This window comes from Mustela erminea, chromosome 4, assembly GCF_009829155.1.
Source record: "Mustela erminea isolate mMusErm1 chromosome 4, mMusErm1.Pri, whole genome shotgun sequence".
In the NCBI taxonomy this organism is placed as follows: domain Eukaryota; kingdom Metazoa; phylum Chordata; class Mammalia; order Carnivora; family Mustelidae; genus Mustela; species Mustela erminea.
Window position 1 is genome coordinate 84,628,528 of NC_045617.1, and position 21,580 is coordinate 84,650,107.

Genomic DNA, 21,580 nt, shown 5'->3' on the forward strand with positions numbered 1-21,580 from the left:
AGCTGTAATCTTGAGAGACCAGAACAGAAGAATAATCGCAGGAAGGAAAGGTCTCCCCAAGGGAACATACAGGATGACGGTGGGAGAGAGAGGCTATCATCATCATGGCAGAGAAGGGCTTCTAGAAGGCAGGACCTGAGCCTGCCTGGCTAAGGGATATGAGGCGTATGAGGCCCACAGATATGGGGTTGCTCATGTAGTTTTCCTGCTTGGGTCCCATCTACGCAGCCCTACCAAGCTCTGCCAGTCCTGGGGACCCCATCACTCCCATTCCTTTGGCCCTGCACCCTGGCAGCAGCCCCAGACACTGATATGATCAAACCAGCCCACACTAAAGCGTAACTATGGACCCAAAGCCATGGGAGGCACGGGTCTGGTGTAGACACAGCCCGGGCATGGGGTTCTCATCCAGGAAGTTGCAGCAATTGCTCTGTGGCCTGGGGCAAGTCTTTTAACTCTCTGGTCTAGAGCCTCAGTTTCCTGACTATAAAATGGGCATAAATGCGCTCCCTATTGTGAGAGTTAAACACAGTATGAACGGAATCCACCAAGCACAAGTGCCCACTGCCTAGGAGATAGTCATGAAGTACGGTTCAAAGGGAGCAGAATAAAACCAGCTAGGTCTAGGCCCCCAACCCAGAACGTAGAGCTTGGGCTAGTCCTACGCCGGGGAATGGAAAGCATCATGGCTTTGCTGAAGCAAAGAGCCCCCAAAGCCCCACCTGACCCCCAAACCCAAGTGGCTTCCTCCAAGCCCCATACAGATGAGACCCAACCTGGAAGCAGAGGCCACTGGCGGGGGCCTGGCCCCAGCTGGCTGTGGGCACTGAGGAGAGATGACAAGACTAAGGACACTGAACTGGGGCTCAGGTCGGGCTTTAGGGGCTCTTTGTGGGTCCCTCTGTGGGGACCCTGGGCCCACAGACAGAATGGGACAATGGCAGGTGGGCAGGAATCCTTTCTAACCAAACCTGTAAGAACTGGTTGGAGGCCTCACTCCAGCACTTAACATGAGCAAACTCCATTCTGCCCTATAAAAGAGAGGCCAACGATATGACACTCATAGTGCCTCACTGAGAGGACATATCAGAAAGCTCCATATAAAACTGTAAAGTTCTGCTCAGATAAGGTGCTTATTAGGTGCCGAGAGACCCAAACGTGGTTTCAGGAGGCAAACTAGAATTTAAGAAACAAGCCATAACACACCTATTAAACCCAGGGAAATAAATTCAGAGGATTAAATCCACTGTGGCTGGGCTATGTGCAAAGCCAGCTCCAACTTTTTGTAACACGACCCGGCAGGGCGAAATGAGACCATAAAACTGTTCCTATCCTATGACCTATTAGGCAATCTCACTTTGGGGAATAGGCCCCAAGGAAATAATTTAAAAGGAAAAAGGAATTCACATAAGGATATTCACAGCCGAGCTATTTAGAAGCCGGAGAAACTGGCGTCTTCCCAGACTGTCCGCATCAGAGAAATGGTGACCAAACCCCAGTGGGTCGACGCAGGAGGTACCCTGCAGCCATTAAAGTGACAAGGTTGAGGGCTCAGTCAATACCTCGAGACGTGTGCGGGAGATAAAGTCGGCCAACAGCGCAGAACTGACGACTGTTTACCGCTATGTAAAAATGTATTGACAGGTATGAGAAGGGAATTTAGAATGAACAGTTAATGTTTGATGCTCATTGGGTTCCTTTTTTTTTCTTATGAGGTTGTTTAAGTGGGTAATAATAACAACCCTGAAAGCAAAATCAATCCTGTGGCTTGAGAGCAGGTGGGGCGTTAGACACCCCCCTCCCCGGACTGAAGAGCAGGGAGGGGAGGACAGAGTTTCTAGAGAGCCCCCAAGGGCCCCACCCCCAAGGCATGTGTGGGTTTTGGGGCCTCATCCCACCCAGCTGTGGGGTGGAATTAGAGATACCACAACCTGACTGCATGAAACGTCTCGAAGCTACCTCCCCACAGTTCCCCCAGACCGGCTTTCACCCCCACTCAGCTCAGGAGGCAGCAGGAGGATTAGCTCCGAGGTTTAAAAAAATCAGGGAGCTGAGGTGTAAGGGCCTGACTCGCTCTCTGCCGCTCTCTGCATCCAGTGACCTCAGGAGGACAGCAGTCACCACCCCACCCGCCCCTGCAGTACCCCACGGTCCAAGAGCCATTCCTCACCCTCACCTTCATTAGTGAAGACACACTATCCCCCGCCATCAGCTGGAAACAGCCCTCCCTGGCTTCTCCCCTTCTCCTACACCCCACACCCAAGCCACCAGCAAGCCCTCTCAGCTGCCTTCAAAACTGATCCCCAATCCGACCCCTGTGATACAACCCCACTTTTAGCCATCACCATCTTCTGCCTGGATTTCTACAGCAGCCTCCTGAGAGAAACACCCTGCTTCCTCCCTTGCCCAGTACAGTCTTTTCTCCAGCAGAAACCAGATAAATCCCTTTACAACACTTCATCAGGCCCTGTCCTTCCTCTACTCAAAACCCTACCGTGTCTCCCATCTCAAGCAGAATCAAAGCCAACACTTTTTTAATAGGCTGTCACACCCCCTGTCATTTGCTCCCATCCCCATCTTATGTTCTGTTCTACTGTCCCCAGCACTGTGGTCGCACTGCTCTCTCTGTTGTTCTTCAAGCAGACCAAGCCCACTCCTACCTCAGGGCCTTTGCACTTGCAGCTCCTGCTGCCGCATTATTCTGCCCCATATTTCCAGAACTCACTCCCTTACTTCCTTCAGCTGTGTTTTGAGGGAGACCTTCCTGGACCACCCTATTTCAGACAGCATGCCTGCCCCACTTCCACCACTTTCAATCCCTTTCCCTGCTTTGTGGGTTCTTCATAACACTCATCAACACCCTGCATATTAAACAGTCACTTATTCATTCTTTTTCTGTGTCCCTTTCAAAAGGCAAATACTTCTGGGAGGGAAAGCATGTTAAATCCCTGAAAAAGATAGTCAGTCTTTTCTTTCCAAGAGTCAGTGCAGGAAGCATCAAGTCGGGAAACATCTTTTCTTTAGCACTGGGTACATTTATAAATCAAGAAATGCAATACCTGCCCTCCTGTTAAGTATCCTCATAATTTTTTTTTCTCTATCACTGAAGGGTTTCACTCCTTTTTTGGCTAAAACTTTAGAAATCACATAAGCAGCATGCACTGTAGGACCTGATTATAAGCTGAGCATCCCCCGAACAAATTGTAAATGATTTGGAACCCAGAGGTCAGGGAGAAAGGTGAAGGACTTGGGGAGGGAGGAAGCCAATAGGACCAGAACTCAATCACAGCCAGAGACAAAAAAGTCATTGCCCTTAGGAAGCTCCTGGGGGCTGAGGAGGTATGGGTGGGGGGCTGCCTCTAAGGACGAAAATGAGGTCTGGGAGAGGCAGGGGTGCAGCAAAGGCCTGAGTGTAAAACACACCTGTCTCCCAACCAGCAAAGTGGCTCACAGGGAATGTTCTGGCTATAAATTTCCCCGGGAGGAAGATGGCAGGATGTCTGGGATTCTGCCATCTTTTCTCCAGGGCCAGGGTCTTGGTCTTGCTCCCTCTTTCCCCTAATAATGTGTCACATGCCAGTACCTAGAGCCCCACGTGCTGCTTCCTTGGTGGCAGCCTCTGTGACCCACTAGCTCCACCAGCCAGGCTCAGGCCCAGGTATCACTCACTTAGCTGGGCCGCCTCTGGACACTGACTCCCTGTGTGCCAGGCCCCATGCTAAGAATGGCTTTCCATGCATTCCCACTGCCTCTTCACCATAGCGCCCTCAGGAAGACGCTGAGACCTCCATCTTGTGCCTGGGGGAAGCTTGTGTGTGAGGCACAGAGCCTAACCTGCCCGAGATCACACAGCCAGGAAGTAGCTGAGGCAGAACCTGAACCCAGATCTGTGTCAGAAGCCTCTACTCCTTCATGCCATATACTCCCACCTGGGAGAGATGATTATTCATCCACTTTGATATATTTAGTTGCTGGCTTCTGAAATTAGACCTTGGTGGTGTCATGGAGCCTGGCAAATCATGTGCGACAGCTGACCTCAGAGCTGCTAGTCACTGACACCTGGGTGTGAAGATCGTCTCTGGTTACTCCCCTTCCTGCAGGGCACCAGTGCAAAAAAAGAAGGAAACAGGGGAGGGCGGTGGGTAGCTGTAGGACCATCGGCTGACCCTTCCCAGAATCCTCCTCTCCTGTTGCCATGGCGTCACCTCTTCAGAGGCCTGCACCCTGGAGGTGAGGGTGAGGTGGGGCCAAAGGGAGCTACCTGGAAAAAAGGGAGCTAGCCTGTTCACGGGGTCCCTCTGAAAGATGCAGAGACGTCAGTCCTGAGACCCTCCATCACCAGGGCCACCCTCAGGTAGAAGGGAGAAGTGATTCTCAGGAGGAAGTGAGATAGATAGAGCAGAGGGGGGTGAGGGAGGTGGCAGAAAGATCTGGAAGTGTGGGGAAACCGAGACACCCAAGGAAGCCTGGACCCTGCAAGGACTGGATACTTTATAGCACTAGCCCAGTGCCCAACAAATATAAGTCCTTAATGAAGGTCAGTCAGAGCTGTCATTATTGTAAGTGCTCAGAGAGTTCGGAGCATGGTGGATCGGAGAACGGTGAGCTCCCCATTTGCTCAGACCAGGAACGGAGCCTGAACACGGTACCAGGAAGATGCACTTGGGGGTCCTGGGATGGGGGGCTCGCCAACCCGGCACAGCAGCTTTTCCAAAGTGTCAGCTCCCCTCTGAGCCTGAGCAGCTCTGCTTCTGCAAGGCCGGCTGGGGAGGGCTTCAGGGGAAGAATAGACCCTCCTGCCACTCAGCCCAGCTGGGGCCACTGTCCGTGGGCCCAGCCCAGCCCAGCCCCCATCCTGGCACGGGCGCAGTGGGTGAGCGCACGCCTGGCACAGGCCCCAGTGCCCGGGAGAGAGGCTCCGAGCAGGCGGCTTTGTATTTTGTGAAAACCAAATCCACAACTGAGCTCTCCAGCCAAGCCAGGCCTGCTGGGAAGGCTGGCGGGCCTCTCTTCCCGTCCCCCTGCTGGGGCCCACCCTCCCCTCCTCAACCCCCACCCCAGGAACCATGGGGAGCACCAGCTGCCACCCCGGCTGGCATGGGGGGCCGAGGGAGACCGGCCTGGGCCCAGCTCTGGTGAGCCAGGGTTCACCCCCCACCACCCTGACCCCCTTCCTGCCTAGAATAAATTGGAATACAAATCAGAGGGAAACGCTTTCCTCTGTTTGAACAAATTGCTATGGATTCCTCCCTGTCTCAGGTCAGGGCTCGCAATGGGGGATATTTTCACTCGCCGACTGCTAATAGACTCAGGAGAAGCTGCTGGATCGATGGAGGCCGGGGAAAATTAGCCAGGAGCTCCAGGCCAGCCTCAGCCTGCCCCTGGCCCCCACTTCAGGTCTCCTAGAAGTGGGGGTTGGGGGGCACAGCCATAACCCAGGCTGGACATAAGCACTGGGCTGACGGCCCAGGGTGCTGGATAACCATTTCTGTCCCCCACCTGGGAACCAAGGGCTGCCCGGAGTGGCAGGGGGATAAAGGTGGACCCAGAGAAGGGCCCCCAAACAGATCTGCAGTCTCCCCACAGGTAACACACTTGGCCCCCTGTGCAGAGGGGGGCAGGTTCTTGGATACATAACCATGCATTCACACACCTTCAGCATGGGTACACCCTCGTATATTTATGGGTACACAAAAAAATACAAACAGAGTACACATGCACAGTATAGAGAGAATGGGGGGGTGTGTTCCAGCTCTTATCGAGGTACCCAGTGGGAGCAGCTTATCACATTGTCAATGGTCCTACACACACACACACACACACACACACACACACTGATCACCAGAACTCCCACCCCCCCTCCTTTTGCCTCTCAGTCTGGCTCTCTAGAGCCACTCCTGACACCTGCCCCAGCTCCCCCAGAAGGAGGGGGAGGAGACTGGGAGGGAGGCAGCCCACCCAGGCCCTGGACAGCCTCACAGCCCCTGCTCCTTCAGCCCCTGAGAAAGTAAGGAAATGAGTCAGACAGGAGTGTGGAGGCTTTGGGCACACTCAGGACAGAACCCCCCTGGCACTGCCCGAGGCCACTGTGACAGCGGGCAGTGCCAGGGGGCCATGTCCGTCTGGGGGAACTAGGGGAGGCAAGAGGGGAGGGGAGAGCCCACTGCAGCCTCTGAACGCCCCAGAAGGAGGTGGAATGGCTTGATCACGAGAAAACCACTCATGTCTGCGGCTGGCTGCCCTAGCCCACATGAAACCCCACACACAAACACACACACACATACACATGTGCACACACTCCCCTCAGTAAATCAGAGCCCAGATCTCACTTGGGAGAGATGTAGGAAAGAAGGATGCATTCACTGGCAAACAAGAGTAATGCTAGTAGCTTGGCATGTCCCTGCCTCTGGCCACTGGTTTCTGCCTCTGAAAACTGACCAGTTAGGGACAGCTGACCTCTTAGCTCATTATCTCTGACCTTCCATGATTCTAAGCAGGGCTCCCTATTTGCTGTGTGGCCTGAAGATTTCTCTTGCCCCTTCTTGGCTTCAGGTTTCTCTCCCAACAAATGATTAGATCTGCCCTAAGATGCCTGCTGGCTCTGACTCTAGGAGTCGGTAATTCTATATCATCTCTTTGTCTCGCTCTCTGCTGTATCTTCAGCACCTAGAACAGTGTCTGGCACATAGGAGGCACTCAATAAATATTTGATGGATTAATTCGTCTCAGGTAGGTAACGAACCGACACAAAAATTCACAACAGACTAAGGTGCTTTGATGTGGATCCATACGGCCCAGGGACATTCAAGGGTGCAGGCTAGCCTAGTCATTGCCCATAGGAGGAGGTTTTGTTCCTGGAGAAGGAAGTGAACAGAATGCCATCAACCCGATTACAACCACATGGCATTCTGCCTGCAGAGAGCTAGTCTCGGAGGTTGTCCCCACCTTTTTCTTAGCTTTGAATTCAGCAGTTGGGGAGCTAAAGATCAGGCCTCTCATAGCAATGCCTGAAAGACCCATAGACTCCAAGTCTGTCCTCAGTGATCCCCCAACCCTACCCTTCCCAAGGCCGAGGCCCCCTCCATCCCTCAGGGAGAGCCTGGGTTCTATCGGGAAGGTCTTGGGGAAGTTGATGTGCTGGGGCTCCGGTCACAGAATCCAAGGAAGTAAATGAGCAGTTCACAGATCTGATGGCCACAGGGAGACTTTGCAGCCTGGAGTCAGGGCTTATACAGAAGACAAGACCTTAGAACAAAGAGCTCAGCCAAACAGGCTGGGTCTGGAAAAGCAAGGTGGATGGCTTAGGCAGGATATATAGCACAAGCTGTCGGTGGTGCCTGCCACCCCTGTGCTGCCCCCACCCCAACCACTTGATTGCACACTGGCCAGAAGCTGCTTCTCTCTGCCTGAGGCTATCTCCGGTCAATAGAGCTTATACTGCATGTGGACTGGGCTGTAAGTACCAGGAAATTTATACCCCCAGAATAGCCCTCAGCTGACAACAGGAGCTGGTGTATATATGTCCCAGCTCCCTCACCATGGTGGGAGAACTCCAGGGTGTTTACGGTGTCCCAGGTGTCCACAATGGGACATGGTGTTGACTGGCTTGACCACGCACCTTTTCAGGGTTCCCTTTGCTTCCCTGTCTTACATCTCCATTTCCCCACCAGAGATTTCCAGGCTCACCTGTCAAATAAATGGCCTCATTGGGCTTCTCATCCCAAGGTCTGCTGCTGGAGAACCCAAACAAAGACTGTGAGTCCAAGCCCATTCTGATCATCATGATGTCCACTATTAGATCTCGCACATGGCCATGATCCAGAGCCCTCATATTGCTTAACAATCACACCCACAAACATCACATAACTGACCATGGCCCCCAGCCACGACCCGTTACTTCCTTGGAAACTTCCTTGCCTGAGTACCAACACTTCAAGATCCAACTCATCTCATCAACTGACCTAGGCCACTGGCAAAAGGCCTGAGTGCTGCCAGGTATTCCCAGAGTGACCTTCTGGTAACAGTATCCGTGTTTCTGCTTGTTAATAACTCTAAGGTGGGCCTTAGACAGTATGACAGAGATGTTGGACCTGGTGGGGCCTGGCAGCAACTTCCAGTTCACACTGCCAAGCCAGCTGCCTCTTCTACCCACAAAGGGGGGTCTCCTTGAGATTTCCATTAAGGGCTTCCAACAGCTAAGCCAGAGTCCTGAGCACAGACCAAGCCCCGGATCCTATAGTTCAGATACAAAAAGGCCTGGGAATAGACAAAGGGTTCAGAGAGGAGTGTGGGGGGGCGGGGGGGGGGGGGAATATAAAGGTGTGGCTATAGAAGAGCTTATAAATGCCATGTGGACATGTCCTGGCTTCTCCTGAACCTAGAAAGGTGATACTGGAGAACAAGCAAGATCTAGCTATGGAGGGGCGCCTAGGTGGCTCAGTGGGTTAAAGTCTCTGCCTTCGGCTCAGGTCATGATCTCAGGGTCCTGGGATAGAGCCCGGCATCAGGCTCTTGGCTCAGCGGGGAGCCTGCTTCCTCCTCTCTCTCTGCCTGCCTCTCTGCCTGGTTGTGATCTCTCTCTGTCAAATAAATAAAATATTTTATTTAAAAAAAAAAAAAAAAGATCTAGCTATAGAGTCCCTTGGCATGGCTTTTAACTTCAGCCTTGACACCTAATTGCTATGTGACCTCGACAAGCCCCTTACCCTCACTGGTCTCAGTTTCTTCCTGCACTGAATCTCAAAGATACGCTTCTGTATCACTTAAGGTCACTGGATGGAAGCAGAGCTCACACCTTACTATGTCCCCATCTCATAGCTTTCCCTCTGTCTACCCTGTGGTCTTATTCCAGAAAGGACAGGGAAGTCAGGCCTTGCCACCTCTAGCGTGCCTTGTGAGCCTATGTATTTTACTGGGAGTTAAAGTGACTTCCCCTAAGGTCTCCCCACATTTCACTGAAACCCTAGAACCAGACATAGGTACATGAGGCCACCGGAATCCAGCTCCCTACCTCTACCCTCCTGGTGTCTTAAGAATCACATATGGGAAAAATCTCAGGGCCAAACAGATGTTCAAGGTCAGCTCAGAGGCCTCAGCTCCTGAATCTTTCTGTTAGAGATTATGTTATGGCAAGTTGAAACAAGGTCAGACAATGAGAAGTTCCCAGAAACAAGGACCAGAAAGACACTGAGCAAACAGCAGTGTGGTAGACTGGTCTCCGGTGGGTGTGAATCTGACAGGAAGATGAGCTAGATTGTCATTTCTATAGTACAGTCCCCAGCTTTCAGTATGGACCCCCAGTTTCTGGTCTAAAAATCAGAAAGATCCTCAGAGCTCTTCTGTGGCTATGACTCAAAGAAGCCACCTGCTAGTGGAAAGGGGTATCAAGCAGCAGAAATAAACAAACTCGGGCAAGCCTGAATGGTGGGGGAGGGGGAGGGAACAAGTGCAGATGGGAAGCAGGACCCCTCATGAATGTCTGTCTCTTTCCTGTGCCTCTGGGTCTTCTCTGAGGATCCTTCTGGGCAACCTCAGAGCAGCCAGAGCTGCCCACCCCACCTGAGCCAGGCTGGCAGGGAAGGGTGAGAGCAGCGTTCACATCCATCTAAATCCTTTCTCATTTCAAGAAATGCCAACTGGCCCTGAGGTGGGGATTTGTGGTAAAGACTATTCATTACCTACCCAATATCCATTCTCCCCTTCTAACCAAACCTGTTTTCTTGAGTGAGAATGTGCCCTTCTAAAAGTCTACATTTCTCAGCCTCCCTTGCAGCTGAAACTAACCAATGAGATGTATGCAGAAGTCATTGGGAGGGGGCTCCTGGAAAAGTCATTTAACAGAAGCTGACTCACCAGGTAGGTCCACCCTTTTAAATATTTCTCCCTTCCTCCTGCCTGGAATGTGTCGTGATGGCTAAGCCCCAGCAGCCCTTTGGCAACAATGAGGCAAAAACACTCTATGGCTGGAGTTCTTTAAAAAGATATTTATATGCTGATGCCTGGTTCTCACTCCCAGACATTCTGATTTAATTGGTATGAGGTATGACATAGGCATTGGGATTTTTAAACACTCACCGGATAATTCTAACATGTGGCAGAGTTTGAAAAGTACCACTCTTAAGAAGGAGAGCAGAGGAATAAGATGGAAGGAGTGTGGATCTCTAGTGACCAAGGAGTCACCATAGCAGTCATGGAGAGCCTACCTCTCGACTTAAGAAGGTCAACTTTCATTTGGAGGCTCTGTAGTTGGGTCTTGTTTCTGGCAACAGAATGTGATATTTATCTGATATAGGACCAAAGGTCCTCACGCTGTTCCCATCAGCCAACCCGTCTTCCACAACACAGGTTAGGGAACAAAAAAATGACCAGATGCTGCCCTCAGGAACCTCACACGTGGGAAAGCAGGCTGACACTAGGGTTGGCACGAAGCAGGCTTGAATTCAAATCCTTACTCCACTATGTAGTAACTGTATAGCCTTGGACAAGTCACTCAAGCTTCTGCACCTAGAAAATGAGGGCTTTGGAAAAGACTACATTCTCCCGTCTCCCTGTGAGCTCCTTGGAGGCAGGTGACCTTCACCTCTGCAGCCTCAGCACCCACCACCCATCCAGACACCTAGCAGATACTCTAATATTAAATATTTGCTTGGTTTACACTGAATGGCCGTGATGTGGTCCAGCTTTGAAATTTTCATTTTCTCTAAACCAAAAAGAGAAGAGGATAAACAACAGGGCAACATTTCAAAATGGTAACAGAATTTACCTACTGAAAATCAATGAAAACAGTTTCTGGGGCAGTGTCTTTCTGGCTCTCTAGACTCAGGACTGGAAATCCCCCGGTTTTAAGCAGGGGGAGGGGCCGGTCTCCCGTGACCTGGACTTGCCAGGTAGAACTATTAAACTAGAAAGCTTCCCTGCTCATCATTTACAAAATAACAAGCATGGGTGGTGGTTGTTGTTTTTGTTGTTGTTTTTAAAGACCCCAGGGTCCAGATGAGCTTGACAAAAAGAAAGCTTGGGCGGTGACCTGAAAAACCCAGAAATGCCCTCAGAAAGCCCAAGGGAAGAAGACATCTGTTTGGGCCTGACACATTCGGATGCCTGGTCTACACCAGCTGTGCCCAAGAATCAAACGGAGAGCTCTTTACAACTGCAGCTGCCTTGATGCCACCTGCAGAGTCTCGGATTCAGGAGGTCTGGGGGTGGAGCCAGGCATCTGTCGTTGGAAAAGCTCTCCAGGTGGTTCTGACATGCCCCTGGGGTTGAGAACCACCTCTCTACACAACTTCCAACCCTCCAGATAATCAACGGCTATTTCAGCTGACTTTCTGGTGCTGGAAAGGAACCAACAAGAGCCTGGGGTGGAATTTGCAAAGCTGGCCAAGCAGCACCCTCCTGCTTGCCCAAGTCACTGCCCACCGATGGGGCTCACCCGCCCCTGCAGCCACAGCTTCCCGAAGGCAGAAGGCCGGGTCTGGGGAGCAGACACTGCTGTGCAGGCCCTCCCTAGCCTGCCACGTTTCTCAAAAGTGCAGCCTGCACCTCCCGTTTCCACACGCCACCCACTCCTGGGGCTCCCCTACCATCTGCCTGCCACCCCCTCTGCTCTCGGGAAACAGAGTCCCCAGAGTTTGCCTGAGATCTTACAGAAGGTTATTACTGTCGGGCTACTCTGTAATCCCGGCATGCCCGAACCAGCCTTCCTGAGAGGGAAAATGAGGCTCAGAGGCGAAGTTCCTGGGCCAGAGTCCCACCCAGGCAACATGTTACCTACTCGGCCCTCCAACCCAAGCCATTTGAATCCAGAGTCTCTCTCCTGGGTGCCTTTGGTATTCAAAGAGCAACGTGGACCAGTGGCATGGGCAGCATGCAGGAGCTGGTTAGACACGCAGACTCTCCGCCTAGCCCCGGATCCACTGAATCAGCATCTGTGTTTTCATAAAGTCCCCAGAGGAGTCCTGCTGGATCTCAGGGAGCCCTGCTCACGGCTGCAGCTGCCTAGCTGCCAAACCCCCAGTCCCCAGACGGCCCTTGCTCGCTCTCCTCCTCCACCTCGGCTCCCACCGACTCCATCCCCTCTCACTTTCCGGTCCCTGCCCCCTCTTGGGTCTCCTCCTACCTCCCTGACGCTACCCACTCTGTTTCTTCTCAGGCCTCCCACACCCCGGGGTGCTGGTCTCAGCCCAGTGCCCCTCACTCCGCTCTCTCCGCCCTGGTGGTTTCAGTCCATTCACGATTTCGGCCCACATGGTTCTGTGCACAGAAAACCAGATGTGCAAACCTCCCTCTCACCTGAGCATGAACCCTTAGGTCTATTTACCCCACCAGCATCTCTTCCAAACATCCCACACCGGGATCCCATGAAGTTCAAAACTGCACTGGCATTGTCGTTAAAAGAAAACGATGCACTGGGGCCTGGCTGAGAGCCGAGCGCGGCTCTTGGGGCCTCCCAGGCTGTCTCACTGCCTGCTTGTCACAAACCCACGCAGTGGGTTCGGCTGTCTCTATACGACAAGCAGAAAAGCCATGCCTTAGACAGCTGAGGTAACTTCTCGGGCTCTCATGGCCAGTGCAGGGCAGAGCTGGGGTTCCCACCTGGTTTCTTACCCAGAAGTCCCAGCTCTTAACTACGTCACCCCCTTGCCACAGACTTGCCTGACTCCCAAGGCCTTTGCTGTACCTCACCGCCATGGTGCCAGGGCCATCTTCAGCCCCAGATCTTGCCTACGCTCTTCCAGAAGCACTTGTGGAAGTTAATGATTGTATCATTTCATTTCTTGCCTTTTTCAACAATCTCTAAGAGGATCCCTTCCCCCACGCCCAAACCCCTACATCTATTCTCTCCAGGGCAGCCAGAGGGATTCTAAAAGGTGTCAGTTCATGTCCCTCTCCTGCTCAAAACCCTCCTATGGCTCCCCTCATCTCTCAGAATACAAGCCAACATCCTTGCATAGCCTTCAAGACTGCCGACAATCTGGCCCCACTAACCCCCTAACTCTGTCCTTCTAGTCTCCCCATCGCTCACTGGGCTCCAGCCATCCAGGACGCCTCCTTGCTGCTAACCAGGCCAGGCATGCTTCCACTCCACAGTCTTCGCCCTGGCTCTTCCCCTCCTGGAATATACGTCCTGCAGACACCCACTGGGCCTCCTCCTCCCTCAGCCTCTTCAGATGTCTGTTCAGGAGGCCTCTCAGCCACTGTATTTCAACTTGAACTGCAGTTGACCACTCCTTGTCCCCTTGGCTCCTTTACCCTTTTCCACCTAGCCCATCACCATACGATGCATTATAGACTTGTTCCTTGTTTACTGTTTGTCTCTCCTCGGTTTGAATGCAACGCTCAGAGACTAAGAGCTTGCTTCTCCCGCCAAACATCTCAAATGTTCCATCCAGAGCCTTCAATCACATGATTGCTGAAATACCACAGTCTTTGTACCCACTCCCTCCTGCCCTTCCTCCCCGCCACCACCCCGGATCAAGTTCTCCCTATGGTTTCCCCGGGACAACGGCAGGACCTCCTGGCCAGTTGCCCTCCTCCTGGTCATATCCTCTTTAATACACACACAGCTAGCTGCACAACGGCCTGAGGGCTGGTGCCCGTCAGCCCATTTCTCTGCTCAAGACCTTCCTGGCAGCTTCTCCCACACACCCAGGATTCCAGCCTACTCCACCCAAGCACAGGCTCTGATTCAGCTCTGGGTTTGAGCCCAGCTCTGTCACTTGGACTAGCGACTTCATCTTCCTGAGTCCTCAGTTTACTTTTTGGTAAAAGGGGCTGATGATGACTCACTCACGAGGTGGTGGTGAGGATTAAAGACAATACACATTTGTGATCTCAGCCTGGGCAGGAAACATGAGCGGTTGTTATTATCATTCCTTCGCTGTTCCAGCTCTAACTGCCCATTCCTTTTCAGTCTCTGCTCCAGCCCGAAGGAGTGACTCACTACTCCCCACACACACCAGGGTCTTTATCCTCCATATGCCTTTGCCACAACGAGCCCTCCGCCTGCAATGTCCTTCTCAGCCCTTACTTCTGTTTGCCAAGCCAGTTCAAATGCCCCCTTCACGAGGCCTTGCGAGCAACTTCCTTCCCCTTTGAACTCCCAGTTCTTCATCTGCCCTTAGCCAAGATCATCAGGAACCATCTTGTATGTATCTCCCTCCCCTTCTCCTTGAGGGCAGAACCTCCCTTTTTCCTATCACCAAATCAGAGGGTCCCCTGGGATGGAGCCTCAGAGCCACTTCTTACCAGCTGGCTAACCTTGAGCAGGTCACTTAAAGTCTTGGAGCCTCCATTTCCTCTGCTCTTAAATAGGGACAAGAGGACCTGCTGTACTGACCTCTCAGAACTTTACGGGAATCAAAGGAGGCAGCGGCATGGAAACAGTGAGGAAGGCAGACGGCATTACACGCCTATAAGGGACCGATTGTTGTTAAAACCGAGTCTGAGTCTTTGCACAAAAGGCTGCCTAGAAGAACCATCACCAGATGCATGGCGGGGCTTCGAGTTTTACTTCCTTATAATTGTATATATTCTCTGATTGTTACATGTTACTCTTTGACTTGGGGAAAAGAGATGTCATTGTTTAAAAAGGATTCCTCTGTGTTAAGCATTGCTCTCGCCTCCCGTATCAGCAATGAAATGCCATCCCGCCCTTCATACCCAGCTCCCGCCACGGGCAGAGGTGTGTCTGCAAAGCAGAGTCTTCTAAGAAGGGGAGGAAGACGAAGAACAGGGGCCACACCCCAGGTTCACAAAGAGGCAGCTCTGCAAGGACAACGGTCCCTGCTCAGCACAAAGCCCCACCTGGGCAGGGTCCCACAGAGCTGAGCCCCTCCACAGAGCTCTCCTGTGGCAGAGGGTGCAGAAAGTGTGGCTTTGGCCACAGCCAAGTGCCATGGGACACTGGGTGGAGGTGGAAGTGTAGGGAGTCCAGATCTTCAGTAGGCCCTAGGGACCCCCCATGGACCCCAAGCTGAGGAAATGGGACTCTCATCCCACTGGGAGGCTTGAGGCCCAGGGAGCCCCAGAAAGGCAATGTGGTGGCCAAGCCCTCCCCCTGCTGGCCACATCTGGAGTGGCAGTGCCAGCCGCAAAGGGCAGCGTCCCCAGGCTGCTGCACTAACTCCCCTGCACCTGGAGCGAGTTGGGCTCTGATGTCCAGAGGATGGTAGGGGGCAGGGCAAGGCTCTGCCGGGACCGAGAGACCTGAGGTCTTACCTCCCAAACCCCCTGTGTTGCAGGGACATCTACTGACCCACCATGGAGATGGAAGGCAGGTGGTGGGTGGGCTGGGGTGGGGGGTGGGGTGGGACCTAGAGTAGTCTTGGGGGGAAGGCAGGGAGATGGCCAAGAGGGGTCCTCCATACTTCAGCCTGTCCCACTCCTCCCAGGCCCACCCATGCCTCCCGGGCAGCTGGAGAAGCCAGGGCTGCTACCACTGCCCGGATTTCCACTCCCGCCCCCAGATATTGATTTCCTGCATCATTCATTTGCTGGGCCTTGGCGGCTGTGATTAGCTCCCTCCATTCTCCCTCCGGAGCACCCCCTCACCCCACCCCGCCTGTTCCTCCCTGTTCTAGCAAAGCAGAGCTCATACCAGGCTCTAAATGAGGCTTTGCCACCCTGCCCCAGCAACTCACAGCCAAGCCTGGCCAATTACAGGTGGGCCCTTGGCATGGCCCCAGCATACCCTCTCAGGAGTGGTTTCCTGGGTAATAGCGTCCTCTCTAACCACCCCCTCACCAGAGCCCCCACCACACCAGGAAACACAGATTCCCAGCCTGCAGGGTGGAATGGGACATCATGCCAACCTTGACCTGAAGTGGGGCCCTCCAGCCAGCTCCTGCAGAGCCCTCAGGCTGGCTCAGCAGGCAGCAACGACTTCATTGGGGGAAGGGGGAGAGGGAGGAGGGCGGGGAGACAGTGCTAGCAAGGCAAACAAACCAGCCCCTTTTGCGGGCACAAGGCACCGTCTCTCTCGCTCATGCAATTTCTATAACTGGGAAGGAAGAAGAACAGAGGTTTGAACCTTCTTGAGGACATTTAGAAAACTCTAAGCCTTCTGTTAACCCTAACAAAATTTTTCAATGCCATGCCTTCTCCAGGGGGAGAGTTAGATACGGACAGCCAATCTCAAGGCACGTGGCAGAAACTCTAGTAAAAAAAAATCCCAAGTGCCCACACCCAGATCAACACCCAGAAGATGGCACTGGGAGACCCACTTCCTGAAATTCCTTCTGTGCACCCCTCAGAAGAGGGGGAAAAAACCTGACTTGATAATTCTGTAAGCTATGTTGCTCTTGTCAAATTATTCAACATCTGTCTTCATGTTCCCACAAAAATTAGCATAGGATAGTAGTTTCTGATGACACCTTTGGTGAAATATTTTGACTTCCACCAGTAAGTTGCAAACAACCTGTCTTAAGGATAATGTCAATTCCTACTCTTGAATATTAAATAATCCAGGGGTTTGTTGTGTTTCTGTAAGAGAGAGGAATCCCACCGACCTGCCCTGGCTAGAAGTCCGGCAGCTAGGTGAGGAAAGGAAGCTGGGATGGAGGAGAGGGTGATTTCCGATGCTATCCACATGCTGGGGACTCCTCCTCCATCACCTGGTGACTGACTCTGCCCCAGAAGTAGGCCTCTGGGGCCAGCCCAACCCCCTCACGAGCCAGAAAACAAATTACAGGATCCACCACGGAGCCAGGAGATTGGGAGGCAGGGAGGGACGAGGGGATCGGCTCCAAATGGACCATCTGGTCCAGTTTGTGGCTGCTAGAGCATCTGCGCCCCAAAGAAGAAGGGAAGCCACCTGGCCAGACTGAGCACACCTCCCCAGCCCAACAGCAGAGCTCAGGGCCAGCAAGAGGACCCTCAGCAGGAAGGGGAGTATAGGGCTCTGGGTACTGGCCTCCTGCCAGCCTCAACAGAGACCCACAGCCCAGGCTAGATCCTGCCGGCTTTGCCCTCCACGTCCTCCTGTTCTTCCTCCTGCTCCTCAGTTTAGCTGTTCAACTTCCCTGTTAATCTGGCCCTCCTTCAGCCACACCGGCGCTCCCCAGGACACACTGCGATTTTTTGTGCCTTTTCTTGTGCTCCCGGGCTATCGGCTTCTTTTCTCTTTTCCCTGAGTCCCCCTAGGCTGCCACCCTAGGTCTCTGGGACTCTTCCTAAGCAGAGACCCTCAGAATGTGTCCCACTACCCTGCTGGAAAACATCCTAGCTGACTTTTTTGGGGGAAAGAATTTCAAAAATCATTTCCTCAACCTCCCCCCAACCACGGCCCTTCATTCCTGCAGCAAATGTTTGCCCAGCTTCTCTGCGTGCCCGATGCCATGTTGGATGCCAGGATACAATGAGGGACACAAGTGATCACTCCTCACCCCACACTCTACTCTTCCTCGAGTTGCTTCATCGGCTTTGGACAGAGAGGGAAATTGGGGGGGCAGAAGAACTACGGGCCTACAATAGTTCCCCCTTCTGCTGAGTCTGGCCAAAGCTTCTAGCATCACAAAGAACTCAGCAGCCTCTTGCCATCTTCCTTCTCACACTAGATCCTCACCTCTCTCCATCGACCTCAACGAAGACAGACCTCCACTCTGCAATTCCCCTGAGGCCCCAAGCTTCTCCGGAGCCAACACCCCAAAGGCGCTGTCACCCCAGGACCCAGGGTTGGCCCCAGTACACCCAGCTCACCTTGATTTGTTCCGAGTGGACAGCAACGAAAAGGGAGACTCAGACACATGAGGGAGGAGAAACTACAGAAAATAGGGGGCAGATAAACCAAAGGCTAAATCCTCACCCCAGGGCCTCTGAAATCAGGGCCCGCAGACACCACCAACCCTATGCCTCCCATCCCTCCCCCTCCCCACCCTCATTGCTAGGGTTTCCAGGCTAGGCTCACAGGAGCTTCCTCAACACGGCCCTGTGCAGCCCTGGAGAAGGCTGGATGCTGGAGGGGATGGAGGAGAGGGATGGCCAGGAAATAGGTTGGCCCGATCGCCCAAGGGCACTTGGAGGGAGGAGCAGGGTAGAGGATAGAAAGCAGGGTATAGTGGTCTCTGTCACTCTCAGAGCCCCTGGGGTGTGGGGAGCAGGAGGCAAAGGCCTCAGTGACATCTCTCCTTAGGCCAGCTCTTGAGGCAATGAGGCTATGAGGAACCCTTGGGGAGAAAGAAGATAGAGGACCCCTGCCCCCCCAAGTCCCAGGTGTCTTCCTTTGCCTTGGGGAGGCCTCTGGCGCCAGCTCAGTGGCCTCCTCCCTACAATTCCCCCTTCCATTCCCCAGTTCCCCCCTCCTCCCCTTTCCCTCTTCTGGCCTCTGTAAAGGGCCAGGCAGTAAGAGACACACAAACTAATTAAGAAGCAGAATTTGGCCAGATGCCTGGGCCTGCCTCCCCAGGGAATTAAGCCCAAGCTAGCTAACTGTGCAGGGCAGGGAGCACGTCACCTCCTAGACACCCCTCAGGACACCCCTGCCTCTGGGAGGCACAGCAGAGCCAGGCACCCCCCAGAAGGGAGCATTTAGCATCAGCATCTGAGGCTGGCATCTGCGGGGTGGGGGTGGGGGTGGGGAATGATGGGGGGGCAGCTGGGGGGACACTGCCTCTGCCTCCACGCCCACAGAACAGGTCAAACTCTTCCCTGATCTAAAGAACAATCAGGCCCTGGGGAAGAGGAACAGGGACCTCTCCCCACCCCAGCTACGCAGGATTACAAAGTGACCCACATGGACACCCTGCAGTCAGGAGAAGGCAAAGTAAGGGCCACTGAGCCCCGAGGCGGGCTTTTTTTGTGTATAAGGTCAAGGTACTGAAGGCTGCTAGAACTCAGAGGGAGGGGTTCCTGAGAGGGGAGAGCTCTGGGCCATCGTGAACAGATGATGCCCGCTCTCGGGACCTTTCCCCAGGGAACACTCTCTGGAGAGACAGGAGAAGGGACACCCAGCCGGAGTCCCCTAAACGCCGGACAACGGGGGCGTAGGGACGCAGGAGCAGGGCTGCGTGGCAGGGGGCAGAGTTTGAACACGTAGCCGGATCGGTGCGTGCCGTGTTTGCGTTTCCCGGGGACGGTGGCTGAATGTGTCCGTGTGTGCACTCGGGGAGAAGGAAGGTGGGGCTGGGGTTTTGTAGCTGGGAACCGGGGACAGGAAGAACTGACTCAGGCTAGATTTGAAAAACGGATGCCGGGTTTTAGGCGCCCAATCCGGGGGATGCTGGCATCCGCTCCTGCCGTCAAGAAGCGAGTGAAAAGAAGCGAAGCCTCAGCGAGAGCGGGGAAGGCGAGCCCGCCGCCCGGCCGCGGTACCGGCAGCCAGCTCACCCGCCAGCCGTGCACAACTCCGGATCGTGCATCGCTTGGCTTCTACTCCGGAGGCCGAGCCAGGGTAGGACTAGGTTTCCGTGCAAGTCGCTGCCCCAGGCCCGGGTTTGGGGTCTGGTGGGATCTCCCGAGCCGACTGGGTGCTCTCAAGGGTTCCGAGTCACTCCTGCCCCAGGCAAGGTTTGGGGAAGTGGCCACCTCCCCCTGGCATCCCCGGCTTCACGCCATACCCAACGACCCATCTCCGTGCTCCGAAACAGCTAGCTCGATCTCACGCCCAGAGAAGGGCGGGGACCCGGGCATCCACTCCAGAGTCCGAGCCGGGGTCCCCACCAAACCCCGGCAGCGCGCACTTTGCGCTTCTTGCAAAGTTTCCGCGCGGTGCTAAGCCCGCTTAGAGCGGGACGCGGGCTCTTACCGTAGACTCCTTGTCCCCGGCAGTGGAAGGGGATCAGCGCCAGAAGTAGAAGGCAGGTCACCTCCATCTTCACGGCCGGTGCTTCATCCCCGCGAGGCGGCGCAGCCCGAGAGGTGGCGGGGGGCGCATCCGCCGGGGCCCCGCGATGCCCCCTGCGTCCCCCCTTCCCCCGAGAGGTGACGGAGGGGGCGGCGGCGGCAACGGAGACCAGGAGACTGAGGAGGCGGCGGTGGCGGCGGCGGCGGCGACCCGGGTTTCTCCTCCCGCGGGGCCGCTGCCCGCGTGGGGACGCAGGGGGCGCTGGCCCGGCCCCGGGTGCCTTGGCGCGCCCGGCTCAGCAGCCAGCGCCCCGGCCCGAGGAGCCCGGCGGCCGATCCGCCCCGGGTCCCCAGGGCTGTCTTCTCCGTGTGCTGGGCGCCAGGAACCCCTCTGCGGCGGCGGGGACTCTTCGATCCAACAGGCCACCGACGACTGACAAACTTGTCGTTTCCCCGCCCAGGGGACGCCCCTCCGCGGAGCGGGGACAGGAAGGCCGGGGCTTCGTTCGGGGTTAATCCGCTGTCTCCAGTCCTGCGGCGGGTGCTGGGGTCTCAGAAGCCCGACCCAGGGGGGCCAGGTTGGGCGCCCTCCCGGAGGAGAAGGAGCCCCGGCCCCGGCCTCCTGAGCGGGGGAACAGCGCTGGCTGGGTTCCGCCGAGGGGCGAGAGCCACGGGTCCCCAGGTCCGGGAAGTTAACCGAGCCACCGAGGAAGCCTGAGGAGGAATCGCGCCCCGGCGCCCCGCGGGAATCAGGAGAGCAATTCCAGCCAAGAGAGACCCCAGAAAGCGGGGAAAGGAGGAAAGTTTGAGTCGTTTGAAAAATACTCGCGCTCTCCGCGAGGCCGGGGCTGCGGCGCGGGCGCCGCTCGCCGCCTCCGCTCGCCGCGCTTAGCTCCCGCCGTCTGGCCACGGCCGTGGCGCTCCCGGGCTCGATGCTCTCCGGAGAGCGGGGCTGCGCCGCGCCCCAAGTTGGTCGTCCCCGCCCCCGCCCGGCGGCCTCGGCCGGCGGGGGCCCCGAGCGGGCGGGGCCGGGCCGGGCTCCCGGGCGCGGCGGCCGCTGGGCTCGGGGCCGCGGGAGCGCTCCGTTCGCTCCGCAACTTGGGCTTCGCTGTGCTGCTTTTTCCCCCCTCGGAGCTTTTCATTCCGCGCTACCCCCGCCTCCCTCCCTCCCTCCTCCCTCCTCCTCGCGTCTCCGCGTTCGGTCTCTCGCTCTCCCACCCTTTGTCGCTCGCTCTCGTTTGATTCCCCTCCAGTTAAAAAAGGGAGCCAATTAAAGGCAGCCCAGCTCGCCCGGCCCAGCCTCTGTCCAATTTCCTCGCCTCCCCCAGGACCAATTAGAGAAAACAAAACAGGGCTGGGGGAAGCAGACTGCCTGCTTTCTTCTCTCTCTCTCTCTCTCTCTCTCTCTCTCTCTCTCTCTGTGCCCCTCCCCCTTCTCTCCCTCTCTCCGCCCCCCCCACCCCACCCCCCCGGCAGGAAAATGTCAGAAAGCAGAAATGGATCCATCTATCCCGAGGACAGTGGCGGAGGGACGTGGGTTTCGGCGCGGGCTCTGCAGCCGCGCGATCGCACGCTCGCTCTTCGCCCGCCCTTGCACACCCAGATTGGCTGCTGAGCCGGGTGCACCGATTCCAGTATGCTCGCGGGGCAAGCACGGCCGTTCGCCCCGGGGACCGAAGCCTGCGGGGCACTGCACACTTTGTAAATGTTTTGCACTTTTGGTGGTCGGAACTGAAGCGGGGGTCGGAGGGAAAGGCCACGGGCCCGCGTCTTCTGGGGTCCTGCAGGCGCGTGAGCCGGC

The 21,580-nt window shown here is 55.2% G+C and overlaps 1 protein-coding gene across 3 annotated transcripts in view; it reads right to left on the bottom strand.

Annotated features, from left to right (window-relative positions):
* Positions 1–20,728, bottom strand: part of MDGA1 (MAM domain containing glycosylphosphatidylinositol anchor 1) — a 59,206-nt gene extending 38,478 nt beyond the window's left edge. Inside the window, exon 1 of one of the 3 annotated variants that reach the window (XM_032339806.1) lies at positions 19,742–20,728. In XM_032339806.1, the coding sequence (XP_032195697.1) occupies positions 19,742–19,808 (67 nt within the window). In that variant the 5' untranslated portion in view covers positions 19,809–20,728. Of the gene's footprint in view, positions 1–3,929; positions 4,177–19,741 lie in introns of those variants that run through there. The other 2 variants (XM_032339805.1, XM_032339809.1) reach the window with 2 other exon arrangements.
* Between the last annotated feature and the right edge of the window lie 852 nt (positions 20,729–21,580).